The following is a 16,451-nucleotide window of genomic DNA, read 5'->3' as shown; positions in this document are numbered from 1 at the left end:
TAACCCCATTTATTTTTGTTCGCACTGAAACTACCTCCATACTTCCATTTATTTGTATGAGTTACCTTCAGACGAGTTCCGTGGGGCTTGAAGGGGTCTCATCTTTCCATAGAGTGGACGTAGTTTCGTTTGTAGACTGTTTGAACGCTACAGATGTTTTTGTCAGAAGACCCATGGTCTGTCAAACACCGCTATAGCTCGGCCATCTTCCACCGCAGATGCAGAAGGCCGACATAGGCTGATGCGGTGGATTGAGACGTAGCGCATGCGAAAAACAAATATCTCTAGCATAAGCTGAAAGATTTTGATGGGACTTTTTTTGTGACATAAGATTGACACATGGGTGTGTCAATAGACTCTTAAGGATTTCATAGGAATGGAATCATTCTTCTAAAACTGTCTGGCTAGCTAATAAACATACAGTGCAGATAAGTACTTCAAATTAATTGTTTTACAACACATTCTTTATCACAGCACTGGCAAACCATGGTTGATTAACTCCCTGACCAAAATGTTAGACTTTTTATACCATTTAAGAAGGTTCATGTCTAATTCCTTATTCTATGCATACTGTAGTCTATATGTAAAATGTATACATATGAAGTACTTTTTCTCTGTTTTCACATGCAGGACTATAAGCCAGAGGAAGACCCAGCCATCTTCCATTCTGAGAAAACTGGAAGAGGACCCCTGGGACCAGGATGGAAGGCATGTCTGAAATTACACTTGTTCTGTTTTAATTTACCATATTTTACCATAGATTTTATGTATCGTAAAGGCAGCATGACATTTCAAAGTAAAAGAAGCATATTTGTTTTCCCAATCTAGCATTGAATAGAAAAGTGATTTACATGTTAAATCTGGGTATCCTTTGCCTCTCTCATTCCTCCCCTTGTTTGTCTATTCAATCTCTCTTTTACTGTGTAGAAAGAGCTCCACAACAGTAACTGTCCCTATATGACTGCCTATAAGCTTGTAACGGTGCATTTCCGCTGGTGGGGGCTGCAGGGACGAGTGGAGAACTTTATTCACAAGGTAAGAGCTTAGAAGAGCTAAGAGCATCATTACATTCACTAGACTTGTTGCTGCACCGTCTTCATAGATCCCCAGATTTGAAACTTTATTGAAATTACAACCTTTTCTTACCTTTGGATGTGGCTTGGCAATGCAAGATTCTTGCTGCGCAGCTCAAATTCACAGTGAACATCACAGTAGTCTTTGTTTTTATTTTGTCTTTTGTCTTCTTGTTTGTACACTTTGTTTTTACCCCTTTTTCTCCCCAATTGGTAGTCAGTCTCTGCAACTCCCGTACGGACTCGAGAGAAGCCAATGTTGAGACCCCTGCGTCCTCCGAAACACAACCCAGCCAAGCTGCGCTGCTTCTTGACACAATGCCCGCTTAACCCGGAAGCCAGCCGCACTAGTGTGGTGGAGTAAACACCGTACACCTGGCGACTAAGTCGGTGTGCATTGCGCCTGGCGTGCCATAGTAGTCGCTAGTGCGCGATGGGACAAGAACATCCCTGCAGGCCAGACCCTCCCCTAACCTAGACGACGCTGGGCCAATTGTGCGCCGCTCATGGGTCTCCCGGTCGCGGCCGGCTGTGACAGAGCCTGGACTCGAACCAGATTCTCTAGTGATACAGCTACGCAGTGCCTTAGACCACTGCGCCACCTTTGCCAACAACTTTTAATGTTAAACATTTTACACTGTTGAATAATAGTGTGAAATAATCATTTCACTCGTCAATAATGCAACAATTCACAAGCAAATGAAATTTTATTTGGCACATGCGCCGAATATAGCAGATATAACCTTACCCTGAAATGCTTACTTACAAGCCCTTAACTTCTTGATGCACCCATCCCGTTACCGGGATCATTTTCGTCAACATCTGCTGAATTGCAGAGCGCCAAATTCAAATTAAATTACAAAAAATATTACATTTTCATGAAATCACAAGTGCAAAACACAGCTTAGCTTGTTGTTAATCCACCTGGCATGTCAGATTTCAAAAAAAGCTTTTCGGCGAAAGCATACCAAGCGTTTATGTAAGGACATCTCTCTCAGCAGACAAAACATTACAAATGGCTAATAGCCAAGTAGATTTGTTACGAAAGTCAGAAAAGCAATAAAATGAATCGCTTACTTTCGATGATCTTCGGATGTTTGCACTCACGAGACTCCCGGTTACACAATAAATGTTCCTTTTGTTCCATAAAGATTATTTTTATATCCAAAATACCTCCATTTGGTTGGCGGGTTATGTTCAGAAATCCACAGGCTCTAGCGGTCATGACCGGGCAGACACAAATTCCAAATAGTATCCGTAAAGTTCGTAGAAACATTTCAAACGTTTTTTATAATCAATCCTCAGGTTGTTTTTACGATATATAATCGATAATATTTCAACCAGGACTGTAGCTTCTTCAATAGGCGAGAGAGAGAAAATGTCTGCTCCAAGCTGTTGCACATGCAAAACGCTGCTGGCACCCAGCCATACAATGATGCGATGTGATCTTTCTGGCTCATTTGTCAAAATAAAAGCCTGAAACTATGTCTAAAGACTGTTCACACCATGGGGAAGCCATAGGAAAAGTAATCTGGTTGATATCCCTTTCAATGGAGCGAAGGCAGGCAATGGAACAGAGCTTTCAGGAAAAACAGCACTTCCGGGTTGGATTTTCCTCAAGTTTTCGCCTGCAATATCAGTTCTGTTGTACTCACAGACAATATTTTGACAGTTTTGGAAACTTTAGAGTTTTCTATCCTAATCTGACAATTATATGCATATTCTGGGCCTGAGAAATAGGCAGTTTCATTTGGGTACGTTTTTCATCAAAATACTGCCCCCTACACACAACAGGTTTTAACCAACAATGCAGTTCAAGAAATTGAGTTAATAAAATATTTATTAAGTAAACTAAAGTTTTAAAAAAAAATCTACAATACATTTACATAACAATAACGAGGCTATATACATGGGGGCACTGGTACCGAGTCAATCAAATTGTGTTTGTTCACATGCGCCGAATACAACAGTGAAATGCTTACTTACAAGCCCTTAACCAACAATGCAGTTTTAAGAAAAATACCACAAAAAATAATTGATAAAAGTCTCAAATAATTAAAGAGCAGCAGTAAAATAACAGTATGGTAGGAGCAACATTACGTACAAAATAAGTTACAAACCATGTGAAATAGCACAGTTGGTTAAGAGCCCATCCCTTCCGGCACTATATAATGTGAGGGGTTGGTCGAGGTAATTTGTAAAGTGACTATGCATAGATAATAAACAGCGAGTAGCAGCAGTGTAAAAACAAAGGGTGGGGTGTCAATGTAAATAGTCCAGGTGGGCCTTCCTCTGACACTGCCTAGTATACAGGGTTAGACATCCCTGAATCCGGGTCTGGTAACTTCTACGTCTGAAAGTTAGAATGAGGTACGGTATGGTGGAAGTTTATGCAAGAGGGCAAAAATAAACAAAAAAGAACGCAATACATCGATCTACAAGACTTCAAAGGGAGCCAGGCTACTTTCTGATTCAAAATCCAATGTGTACTGAACCTATCACCCGTAATAAAGCGCAGTGCGCTATGATCTACTGCATCCAATGGCTTCAATACCGTGGCAGCTGCATTTATATATAGATGATATCGCCATAGCCAATAACCGGAATGAGTGTTGACGGAATGATTTGTTTTCTGCTGTGTAACGAAGGACCGTACCTGTTTTTATAGAACAGTGATCCCTGAGATAATTAGCAAAGACACCACTGGACAAGTACTTTTGACCTAATTCTGACAGATAGCCCCCAATCAGTGAGGCATTTGCTGGATTTTTTTGCATTCATCCGTGTGGGTTTTGCAATCAGTTGAGTCAGGTTAAAGTCGAGACAAATATTCTTAAAATGGTCTGAGGCCGGGGTAAGCCAGTCGAAGTTAAAACGAATAATTCAGATAACAAAGGTTTTAAATACTCAAATGGTACCAACACCATCCGCCAATGGATTTTGGCTTATAACCAAGAGCTTTACGGCAGTCCTCTGAACTCTGTCGCAGACGTCATCATTTTTAAGAGGTCTTCTCACAAAACCGACTGTCACCAATATCGTGAGGGGAGACTCTCACGAACAAGAAGGTGTTGGTTGTGTTGCTCTGCGATGCACACAAGCTTCAGGGTAGTCGTATAAAGGTAACCCAGTACCAGGCTGTAAAAAGGACACAATGTGGGGTAAAAAGTGTCACAAAGTGTCATAATAATGTGACCAAACATGGGTCTAAAAAACGCATGTATTTATTGTTTAGTTCTGATGATCCTGTCTTGTATATTAACTTGAACCATGAGTCTACATGATAGCAGTAACCCAAAACATGTTTGGTTTTATTTGACCATGTCACTGCCTAAATACCACAAAGTCACATGGTTAAAAAAAGGTATCCACATTTACACCTCTGCTCTACTCTGCAGTAGTTGTTTGGTTCTCAACAGGGGGAGGAGGGTTTTTATTGTATACTGTTGTACAATACAAATATTTCCCTAATGGGTTAAATTGTTCAAATTGACAATGTATGTGACAAAACAGAATTTCAACAGTATTTCACTCAACATTCCAAATGGCACATACATTAGTGCTGATATAACATGGAGCAAGATAAAAGCAGTTGAATGTCTCAGAATTGGATTAAGAGCCAAACTGGGTTTGGGCTTAACAGCAATTTGTATGTAATGACAAACACGTAATCACAATAGAAAGATACGTTAGGATTTTCAGAATAACTGCTCCAGTCTATATAACCATCCAGGGCAGCGAGAGTTTTACTAGAATAATTCAGTTTTGTCTTCAAGAAAAACATATATTTAAATGTGTTGTTTTTATGTTTTATGAACCGTTTCACTTAAACTGATCTACTGTAAAATGCATATCCCTACCAGAGTGAGCCCTCAAAGATCCCAACAAAGAAATCTATTGTCCTGCATGATCTCTTTGTGGTAGCACATTCCAATTAACTTTTTTTATATATATGTAAAGCAGATTGACATGCCCTACTAGATTTAGGATTGATCAATAAGAAAATTCTAATGTGAGGCCTTGCTTGTGTAAGAAAGGTTGAGAACCCCTGCTCTCGCGATTGCTTAAAAACACATCCTCTCATTGTCTCTTCCCTTTCATCTGTACTGATTGGAAAAAACTGGTGAAGACAATAGGGTAAAAGGTCATCACTAGACTGGTTTGTACCTAGTCACTTTAAGATCAGTGCAATGACAATTAGAAAAAGGGTTCCATAAGAATATATCTCTCACCCCACTCATATCCCCTCTTCTGCCCTCCATCCCTCCCCCTCCTGGAGCAGCAAGAGAAGCGCCTCTTCACTAATTTCCATCGGCAGCTCTTCTGCTGGCTAGACCGTTGGGTGAACCTAACCATGGATGACATCCGCCGGATGGAGGAGGAGACACAGAGAGAGCTGGACCAGGTATGCATTCATAAACCTTGATATTGAATGAGTATTGGGCACCATTTTCCGCCTGCTAAACAGTCCTTACTATTACCTGTACAGTCTCCAATGGTGTTCAATTTGGTGTTAGTACTGCTCCTTTTTCACAAGTGCATTATCTACTTTAGAGGAGTTCTGCTCATTGATACCTTTTACTCTTGTAAATGGCACATATGAAACCAGATCGAGACAAAGTGCATTGGAAATCTCAATGTAAAAATTGTTTGAATGTGTGACAAAATACATAGTGCATTCGGAAAGTATTCAGACCCCTTGACTTTTTCCACATTTTGTTACGTAACAGCCTTATTCTTAAATTGATTCAATTGTTCTTTTTTTTTTCCATCAATCTACACACAGTACCCCATAATGACAAAGCAATAACAGGTTGATATTTTTATGTTTATTCAAATGGAAATGTCATAATTTGTCATTTTCAGAAAGTACTTTGTTGAAGCACCTTTGACAGTGATTACAGCCTCGAGTCTGCTTAGGTATGACGCCATCAGCTTGACACGCCTGTATTTAGGGAGTTTCTCCTATTCTTCTCTGCAGATCCTCTCAAGCTCTGTCAGGTTGGAGTGTCGCTGCACAGCTATTTTCAGGTATCTCCAGAGTTGTTCGATCAGGTTAAGTCCGGGCTCTGACTGGGCCACTCAAAGACATTCAGAGACTTGTCCTGAAGCTTCTCCTGCGTTGTCCTGTTGGAAGGAGAACCTTCGCCCCAGTCTGAAGCAGGTTTTCATCAAGGATCTCTACTTTGCTCTGTTCATCTTTGCCTCAATCCTGCCTAGTGTCCCAGTCCCTGCCACTGAAAAGCATCCCCACAGCATGACACTGCCACCACCATGCTTCACCGTAGGGATGGTGCCAGGTTTCCTCCAGACGTGACACATGGTATTCAGGCCAAAAAGTTCAATCTTGAATTCATCAGACCAGAGAATCTTGTTTCTCATGGTCTGGCAGGTAGCCTAGTGGTTAGTGCATTGAGCCAGTAAACGGAAGGTTGCTGGATCGAATCCCCAAGCTGACAAGGTAAAAATCTGTCGTTCTGCCCCTGAACAAGGCAGTTAACCCACTGTTCCCCTGGCGCCAAAGACGTGGATGTCGATTAAGGCAGCCCCCCCCCACCCCGCTCCTGTGATTCAGAGGGGTTGGGTTAAATGCAGAAGACACATTTCAGTTCAATACTTTCAGTTGGACAACTGACTAGGTATCCCCCTTTTCCTTCTTTAGGTGCCTTTTGGCAAACTCCAAGTGGGCTGTCATGTGCCTTTTACTGAGGAGTGGCTTCCACGTGGCCACTATACCATAAAGGGCTACAGAGATTGGTTGTCTTTCTGGAAGGTTCTCTCATCTCCACAGATGAACTCTGGAGCTCTGTCAGAGTGACCATCAAGTTCTTGGTCGCCACCCTGACCAAGGCCCTTCTCCCCCAATTGCTTAGTTTGGCTGGGAGGCAAGCTCTGGGAGGCCAGCTCTAGGAGTCTTGATGGTTCCAAACTTCTTCCTTTTAAGAACGATTGAGGTCACTATGTTCATGCGGACCTTCAATGCTGCAAACATGTTTTGGTACCCTTCCCCAGATCTGTGTCTTGGAGCTCTACGGACAATTCCTTCGACCGCATAGCTTGGTTTTTGCTCTGACATGCACAGTCAACTGTGGAACCTTATATAGACTGGTGTGTGCCTTTCCAAATCATGTCCAATTATTTGAATTTACCACAGGTGGACTCCAAGTTGTAGAAACATCTCAAGGATGATCAATGGAAACAGGATGCACCTGAGCTCAATCTAAAGTCTCATAGAAAAGGGTCTGAATACTTATGTAAGGCACACCTTTTATTTTTAATACATTTGCCAAAATAAAAACGGTTTGCTTTGTCATCATGTGTAGATTGAGAGGGGGAAAACATATTGAATTAATTTTAGGATAAGGCTGTAACGTAACAAAATGTGGAGAAAGTCGAGGTGGCTGAATACTTTCCAAATGCACTGTATATATCCAAAGAGATGTCAAAACCCCCCAGCTAAAACAAACAAATGCAGATAGTTTGCTGTCATTTCAGCTGGAGAGTTTTACATCTTTGTTTGCTGTCGACAGCTTGTTAGCTAGCAAGTGACAAGAATGTTAGCCAGCCTTCATTGATTGCTTAGCAACGAAAAATAATTAGCAACCAGATTTTTGTCCGGACTATTTCTTTGAGGAAAAGATGAACAGAGCAAAGTACAGAGAGAGCCTTGATGAAAACCTGCTCTAGAGCGCTCAGACCTTAGACCCGGGGCGAAGGTTCACCTTCCAACAGGACAACAATCCTAAGCATACAGCCAAGACAACGCAGGGGTGTCTTTGTGACGAGTCTCTGAATGTCCTTGAGTGGCCCAGCCAGAGCCTGGACTTGAACCTGATCGACCATCTCTGGAGAGACCTGAAAATAGCTTTGCAGCAACGCTCCCCATCCAACATGACAGAGCTTGAGAGGATCTGCAGAGGACAATGGGAGAAACTCCCCAAATACAGGTGTGCCAAGCTTGTAGCGTCATACCCAAGAAGGCTCAATGCTGTAATTGTTGCTAAAGGTGCTTCAAAAAAGTGCAGAGTAAAGGGTCTGAATACTTATGTAAATGTGATATTTCATGATTTTTATACATTTGCAAAAATGTATTTTTGCTTTGTCATTATAGGGTATTGTGTGTAGATTGAGAGAAAAAACAAACAATTTAATACATTTTAGAATAAGGCTGTAATGTAACAAAATGTAGAAAAAGTAAAGGGGTCTGAATAGTTTATGAATGCACATATCAATGATGCTGATGCATGATTTTTCCTTGCTCAGAGAAGTTGCTGTCTTGTCAGGACACTGTTGGTACAAGGATAATAGCATTTGTAAATTGCAACATTGAGGTCATAGAGGCAGTACGCAAGGTTTATACAAACCAGTCATTGGATTTTTGTTGTTGCTTTAACCATTGTAGAGCGGGAAGCTCTTTCTGGCAAATGTCAGGGTTTGATACTGCGACCAATCAGTCACATTTGCAGCTGTTTGACTTGGCAGTGCGACACATTTTTTTTATTGGTCTCGGGCGCCATTCGATTGTTTTTTTTTTTTTATCCATTTTTAAAAATGTTTTGACCTAATCACGTTAGATTTTGGTTCACAATTTGCTTTTTTAATGTTTTATTGAGACCGTAATCTGCAATTGACCAAAAATAAACCATCTTTCCAGAGGCAACCATGCCACTGGAATGCCCGTCTCTGTGTGTGCGGTGCACGTAGGGCCTATATGTCTACCACAGTGGCGGACAGTGCCGTTGAAGATGAGGGAGGATGATTTTATTTTCATGACCGTGGCCTTATTCCTATTACAGCATATTGGATGACTCTCATTCATATTCCATTCACCCAGTCTAATGTAACAGCAATAGGTTTAGGCTACTACATGATACTTACATTTTCCCTGTACCCATCATGAGGTTGCTACAACCTAGCCTATGAATGAAAGTTTAAAACGTAGGTGCACACAGTTCGAGAGACAAATTTGAGGTGACCAACCGTGACAGTCAATACCGCCTTGCACAGATTTTCCTGCATCTAGCTGATATGGGGTGTAATCATTAGTCCAACAGTTGCAAACGAGTTTCTGTTGGACAAATTCAGGTATGTTTATCCCGTTTTGTTCCGTTTACTTTCTTTGGAAGAAATGTTTTTCAACAGAATCAGCAGAATGAATACACCCCTGATCACGCGTAAACAGAGTTCACTCATAACAGCCACGTTATCTTCGCTTGTGGACTACAATGCACAACACAGCTGTATGTAACTAGGGCTGTTGCGGTGACCTTATTACCGCAACACCAGCAGTCACTGGTCATGAAGGCTGTCAAATTCCACATGGCCGTTTAGTCACAGTAATTAGGCTTCTCCAAGCTCTGATGCTGCTGCTTGTCATTAGTAGCCTGCCAAACTTGCTAACTGCCTGGTACTCAGCACTTCTATTGTCCCTCTAATCACTCTGACATGATTAGATGCAAATGAAATTGAAAATCTAATCACTTCATGCGAGCCCATGAGGTCATGTTGCGTAACATTTCTATAGGCTATGCGATTGTGGGAGAAAACCGAGTGATGGCCGCTAAAAAAAAAGGATCCCATCAGTTTTCTATAGGCTAGGCCTACTAAATGTATTTCTCCACTTTCCTAATATTAAGCAAATTTCTTATATTTCCAACAGGAGTATAGCCTACCTGGCTGACACGGGGAAATGCATCCTCCAAACGCTATTTAAGTGCATAGATGTCTTTTTTTCAAGCTGCCCCTGTTTCGATACAGGTGCATGATAAGGGTCTATTCTAAATCAAAACAAATTTCACACATATATTATTTAGTTTATGTATAGACAAAATTAAATCAAGAAAAGTCTGATGGTTGACAATAATATTATATATTATCACTTTTGAATGATGCCCAGCATAAGAAACCATACCTTTTTTTGTGACTAGTTCGAATCATAGTCACACACCATATGTAGCCTATCCCATAGGCCTATATGATTTATTGAGGTTTGTAGCACAACTAAAGTGGCCAAATAACTTCTTAAAATTAAGCACATTAATCCACTTTACAAGGGGTGTAGAGGCGAACTGACATATATGAGCAGCATGTGAGTTTGAGGCTCTTTTTGTGCCTTCACCACATTGTCTGTGTGGGTGGTCCATTTCAGTTTGTCAGTGATGTGTACACCAAGGAACTTGAAGCTTTCCACTTTCTCCACTGCGGTCCCGTTGACGTAGATGGGGGGTGCAAGCTCTACAGTTTCCTGAAGTCCACAATCATCTCCTTTTGTTGACATTGAGTGGGAGGTTGTTTTCCAGGGACCACACTCCCAGAGCCCTCACCTCCTTCTAGGCTGTCTCATCATCGTTGGTAATCAAGCCTACCACTGTAGTGTCATCTGCAAACTTGATGATGGAGTTGGAGGCGTGCTTGGCCACACAGTCATGGGTGAACAGGGAGTACAGGAGGGGGCTGAGCACGCACCCTTGTGGGGCCCCAATGGTGAGGATCAGTGAAGGTGATGTTTCCTACCTTCACCACCTGGGGGCGGCCCGTCAGGAAGTCCAGGACCCAGTTGCACAAGGCGGGATTCAGTTCCAGGGCCTCAAGCTTAATGATGAGCTTGGAGGGTACTATGGTGTTGATTGCTGAGCTATAGTCAATAAACCGCATTCTTGTCCAGATGGGATAGGGCAGAGTGAGGGCGATTGCATCTATTGGGGCGATAAGCAAATTGAAGTGGCTGTAGGGTGGCAGGTAAGTTAGAGGATGTGATATGATCCTTGACTAGTCTCTCAAAGCACTTCATAATGACAGAGGTGAGTGCTACGGGGTGATAGTCATTACGTTCAGTTACCTGTGCCTTCTTGGGTACAGGAACAATGGTGGCCATCTTGAAGTGTGAGACCAACTGTTATTTGCTTGACTATCACCGGCTGACAATTTTGTGACCGCCACAGTCCTATATGTGACCAGGCGAAAAAACTTTCCCAAGCCAAGCCTCTACACACAGCCTCCGTCGTTGTCACCATATTAGCTAAAGTAATGTCATAGTCAGCATAGCTAATAGCAGTGGTGGATAAAGTACCCAACTGTCATACTTGAGTAAAAGGGTGTCCTCAGCTGCCGTCCTACGGTCTCAGGCCCTCCGGAAGGGGAGACTGAGAGAGAGAAGTTTACCTTGGAGCATACTTACGATCACACGGCACACCGGATACGACAAGTTGACCCTAGCCCCTCTCAACATACTGTATAAGCTATTGCAGTAGTTGTCATACACGACTGTACACTAAATGTGTTTTGCTATGGCTTAAAATCATATTTTAACGAAAAATGTATGTTGCTTCGTGGAATGTCTGGAAAATGTGTGATTGGATGCATTTTTACATGTTGCAGGGATAAAATGTATGGTTTTTCCTCTGCTTTTTTCAGATGCGGAATGAGGGATCTGTCAGAGGAATGAAAGCAGGAGAAGACTAGACAGAGGGAGGGAGAAATAGATTGGATGGAAGAGAGGGATATGGGGCTATGTTTAATCAACCATTATTCGACCTTCAGTCCCCCCATGGCCATTCACAGCGTGCCACATCACCGAGTCCTTCCACACATGAAACTGTCATCCCTCATCCAGGAAGTGTCTATGTGTACGTGAGAGTGCATGGTTTCTATGAGAGAATGTGTATGAGTGTGTATCTTTGTCATAGTTTTTGTCCTTGCTTTTCCGTTGGCTCTTAACCTCATTATTTGCTGGCAAAATTAATTGTTTTTTACCGAAAAATGTTACACGATATCAACCTTTTTATAATAAGTATTATTACGCTCACTGTTTTTTATTCATTTTGAACCATTAGCTCGTGACTATGCCAGTGAATCCCATAAAAAATCACCCCCGCTATTAAGTCTGTGGTGCATTTCTCCTATTTACACATGTATCTAAATTATGACGATAACCATTCACTTATTTTAATTCAAATGTATGCTACTTCAAGTCTCAGTGGTAGCTTCAGATTGAAGAGAACCTGTGAGAGAGTCACCATTTTAATGCAGACCTATGAACGTTTTGAGATGATTGAGTGGATGACATGTCTTTTAAACTTGAGTGGAACCAGTGGAACCCCTCCCGCCTCTGCCCAGACCACGCTTCCAAAGAGTTGGGTTGGCTAGGGAACTTTTGGAGAGTTGAGTCTGATTTAATAATAATAAAGACTAATATTGACTATCATGAAGCACGGGGTACTGTAGATGTGTTGGAAATACCATCTTTTTCAGTCTGTTTCACCATTCTTGGGTGTCAACTTGACATTTTGAATTTCACTTCTGGTCTGCTTGTTTTTCTTGCCAAAATATTCCCAGGTTCCTGGGATTAAAGCAATTTATGCTTTGCAGCTAATGCCTTTTATTTCATCGATTGAATATATGTTTGCTATATCCAGTAGTACTGACGTGTTGCTATTGTAGAATGTGATACCGATGTATTTGTGTAGAACTGATAGCTAAGAAAAAAGTTTCAGAGGAATTAATACAGTATGTTCGGTGTCAACATAGGTCAAATGGGACAATGTTAATGTTTTACAGACACTACTCGCTCGCTTTGCTTCTGTAGAGCATGACACCGATATCTAATCAGAGCCAAGTAAGCTGCGTTAATTTGAACAAAGCTCTCTGTGTTAAATTGTTTCCATGAATACCTTTTATTGCGTTTAAATGCCAAGCGTGCCCCAGCAGTCTGTGGAAAACTTTACTGGGGTGGCACTTTTCATAGGGACAAGAGGGGCATTGCCACACTTCGGGCTAGATTCAATCCAGACAATAGAAGATCCTCATAATAGTGCGATAATTATGATTTCCGATTGAGCCGACGTATGCAACATTTGCCTTGAATGCAGTCTCTGCACATGTGACCTTTAAATTTCGCAATCTGAATTGATTCTAGGCCTTGATTAATCTACAAAATGGACTGACAAATGTAAAGCCTTATAATATAATAAGGATCCCGACTGTGGATTTAACTTAGTATTGTAACTACATTGTGAGAAGGTAAGTCATCTCTAGGTACAGTTTTCCCGACCAAATTTTGGGGATCTTCATTTTGATAAGAGAAAAAAGTATACACTATGGATAACTGGGGGCTGCATCAACATTTTAAATGTTGTTCAGGTTGGAACCCAGCTGAAGTGGTCTAACCCAGCCCAAACTCTGTCTCCCCCCCCCCCGTGCACGTTTAGTTTTTTTTTCTTCACCACTAACTACAAAACTGATTCAAATAACTCATCAAGCTTTGATTATTTGAATCAACTGTAGTACTGTGACAAATGTGCACTGGGGGCAGGACTGAGTTTGGGAAACCCTGGTTTATGCCCAGAGAGAGAGGCCTGTTCCTGGATAGGGAGTGAGGGCCTTTTTGCCTGTGTATGTACTCTCATGCCCGGAGAGAGATGCCTTTTGCACACAATGTATATAGACTTTTTCTTTTCTTTTTCTACTGTGTTATTGACTTGTTTACTCCATGTAACTCTGTGTTGTCTGTTCACACTGCTATGCTTTCTTGGCCAGGTCGCAGTGGTAAATGAGAACTTGTTCTAAACTAGCCTACCTGGTTAAAAAAATGTTTTTACAAAAAAAATAACTTACCTAACTAGCACCACCTGGCGCACTAACCAAAATACAGGGGATGGTCTGCCCAGGTCTTACCTAGTGTGCATCGACAGACATATACTACGGGTATATGTATGCCTGTAGGCCTCTTGCCTAAGCACTCCCAAGGTGCCTTCCCCTTCCCCCCTGGGAACAAAAACAGAATAATACAAATGTAAGTAAACCATTTCAATAATCAAAAACACTGCATCCTATTGGCACATACATTACCTCAGAAGCAGCGGCTACAAAATACTTAACAAAAACTGTGAGCAACAACCAACACAGGGCATACCAATATGCTCTCTCTGAGCTACAACCAACACAGGGCATACCAATAAGCTCTCTCTGAGCTACAACCAACACCGGGCATACCAATAAGCTCTCTCTGAGCTACAACCAACACCGGGCATACCAATAAACACTCTCTGAGTAACAACCAACACCGGGCATACCAATAAGCTCTCTCTGAGCAACAACCAACACAGGGCATACCAATAAGCTCTCTCTGAGCTACAACCAACACCGGGCATACCAATAAGCTCTCTCTGAGCTACAACCAACACAGGGCATACCAATAAGCTCTCTCTGAGCAACAACCAACACAGGGCATACCAATAAGCTCTCTCTGAGCTAGAAACCAACACAGGGCATACCAATAAGCTCTTTCTGAGCTAGAAACCAACACAGGGCATACCAATAAGCTCCCTCTGAGCAACAACCAACACAGGGCATACCAATAAGCTCTCTCTGAGCAACAACCAACACAGGGCATACCAATAAGCTCTCTCTGAGCAACAACCAACACAGGGCATACCAATAAGCTCTCTCTGAGCAACAACCAACACAGGGCATACCAATAAGCTCTCTCTGAGCTACAACCAACACAGGGCATACCAATAAGCTCTCTCTGAGCAACAACCAACACAGGGCATACCAATAAGCTCTCTCTGAGCAACAACCAACACAGGGCATACCAATAAGCTCTCTCTGAGCAACAACCAACACAGGGCATACCAATAAGCTCTCTCTGAGCAACAACCAACACAGGGCATACCAATAAGCTCTCTGAGCTACAACCAACACAGGGCATACCAATAAGCTCTCTGAGCTACAAACAACACAGGGAGCTCTGAGCTACAACCAACACAGGGCATACCAATAAGCTCTCTCTGAGCATACCAATAAGCTCTCTCTGAGCTAGAAACCAACACAGGGCATACCAATAAAGCAACAACCAACAAGGGCATACCAATAAGCTCTCTCTGAGCAACAACCAACACAGGGCATACCAATAAGCTCTCTCTGAGCTACAACCAACACAGGGCATACCAATAAGCTCTCTCTGAGCAACAACCAACACAGGGCATACCAATAAGCTCTCTCTGAGCAACAACCAACACAGGGCATACCAATAAGCTCTCTCTGAGCTACAACCAACACAGGGCATACCAATAAGCTCTCTCTGAGCAACAACCAACACAGGGCATACCAATAAGCTCTCTCTGAGCAACAACCAACACAGGGCATACCAATAAGCTCTCTCTGAGCAACAACCAACACAGGGCATACCAATAAGCTCTCTCTGAGCTACAACCAACACAGGGCATACCAATAAGCTCTCTCTGAGCTACAACCAACACAGGGCATACCAATAAGCTCTCTCTGAGCTACAACCAACACAGGGCATACCAATAAGCTCTCTCTGAGCTACAACCAACACAGGGCATACCAATAAGCTCTCTCTGAGCTACAACCAACACAGGGCATACCAATAAGCTCTCTCTGAGCTACAACCAACACAGGGCATACCAATAAGCTCTCTCTGAGCTACAACCAACACAGGGCATACCAATAAGCTCTCTCTGAGCTACAACCAACACAGGGCATACCAATAAGCTCTCTCTGAGCTACAAACAACACAGGGCATACCAATCAGCTCTCTCTGAGCTACAACCAACACAGGGCATACCAATAAGCTCTCTCTGAGCAACAACCAACACAGGGCATACCAATAAGCTCTCTCTGAGCTACAACCAACACAGGGCATACCAATAAGCTCTCTCTGAGCTACAACCAACACAGGGCATACCAATCAGCTCTCTCTGAGCTACAAACAACACAGGGCATACCAATAAGCTCTCTCTGAGCTACAACCAACACAGGGCATACCAATCAGCTCTCTCTGAGCTACAAACAACACAGGGCATACCAATCAGCTCTCTCTGAGCTACAAACAACACAGGACATATCAATCAGCTCTCTCCCCCTGAGCAAAGGAACACTGGCTTTTAACTTCTTAGGGATATGGGGGGCAATATTCGGAAGTTTGGATGACTGAGGTGCCCAAAGTAAACTACCTGTTACTCAGGCCCAGAAGCTAGGATATGCATATAATTGGTAGTATTTGATAGAAAACACTCTGAAGTTTCTAAAACTGTTAAATTAATGTCTGTGAGTATAAGAAAACTGATATGGCAGGCGAACACCGGAGGAGAATCCATCCGGAAAATGTTTTGAGGTCACCACCCATTGAAATGGCTGTCTATGGGAAAATCAAAGGAAATCCTCCCAGATTGCAGTTCCTTGGGCTTCCACTAGATGTCACCAGTCTTAGAAAGAGTTTCATGCTGGTTTTTGGAAAAATGAACCAGAAATTGTATTTTTTCTAGGTGGCTCCCATTTTGGCTGTAGTGTTTCCAAGTGTGTGGCAGAGAGCGCGTTCTTTGGTATTTTTCTCCGTTAAAGACAATAATGATTCTC

General features: G+C 42.3%; 1 protein-coding gene across 3 annotated transcripts in view; it reads left to right on the top strand.

Annotated features, from left to right (window-relative positions):
* pitpnbl (phosphatidylinositol transfer protein, beta, like) overlaps nt 1-12,280 on the top strand; it is a 33,309-nt gene extending 21,029 nt beyond the window's left edge. For all 3 annotated transcript variants that reach the window (XM_052518330.1, XM_035770559.2, XM_052518329.1), the window contains 4 exons: nt 631-708; nt 928-1,035; nt 5,356-5,478; nt 11,487-12,280. In XM_052518330.1, coding sequence (XP_052374290.1) covers nt 631-708; nt 928-1,035; nt 5,356-5,478; nt 11,487-11,534 — 357 coding nt within the window. In that variant the 3' untranslated portion in view covers nt 11,535-12,280. The remainder of the gene's footprint in view (nt 1-630; nt 709-927; nt 1,036-5,355; nt 5,479-11,486) is intronic.
* The last annotated feature ends 4,171 nt before the right edge of the window (nt 12,281-16,451 follow it).

The sequence above is a fragment of the Oncorhynchus keta genome, chromosome 5 (assembly GCF_023373465.1).
Source record: "Oncorhynchus keta strain PuntledgeMale-10-30-2019 chromosome 5, Oket_V2, whole genome shotgun sequence".
NCBI classification, from domain to species: domain Eukaryota; kingdom Metazoa; phylum Chordata; class Actinopteri; order Salmoniformes; family Salmonidae; genus Oncorhynchus; species Oncorhynchus keta.
This window is presented reverse-complemented; position numbering and strand designations above follow the sequence as displayed.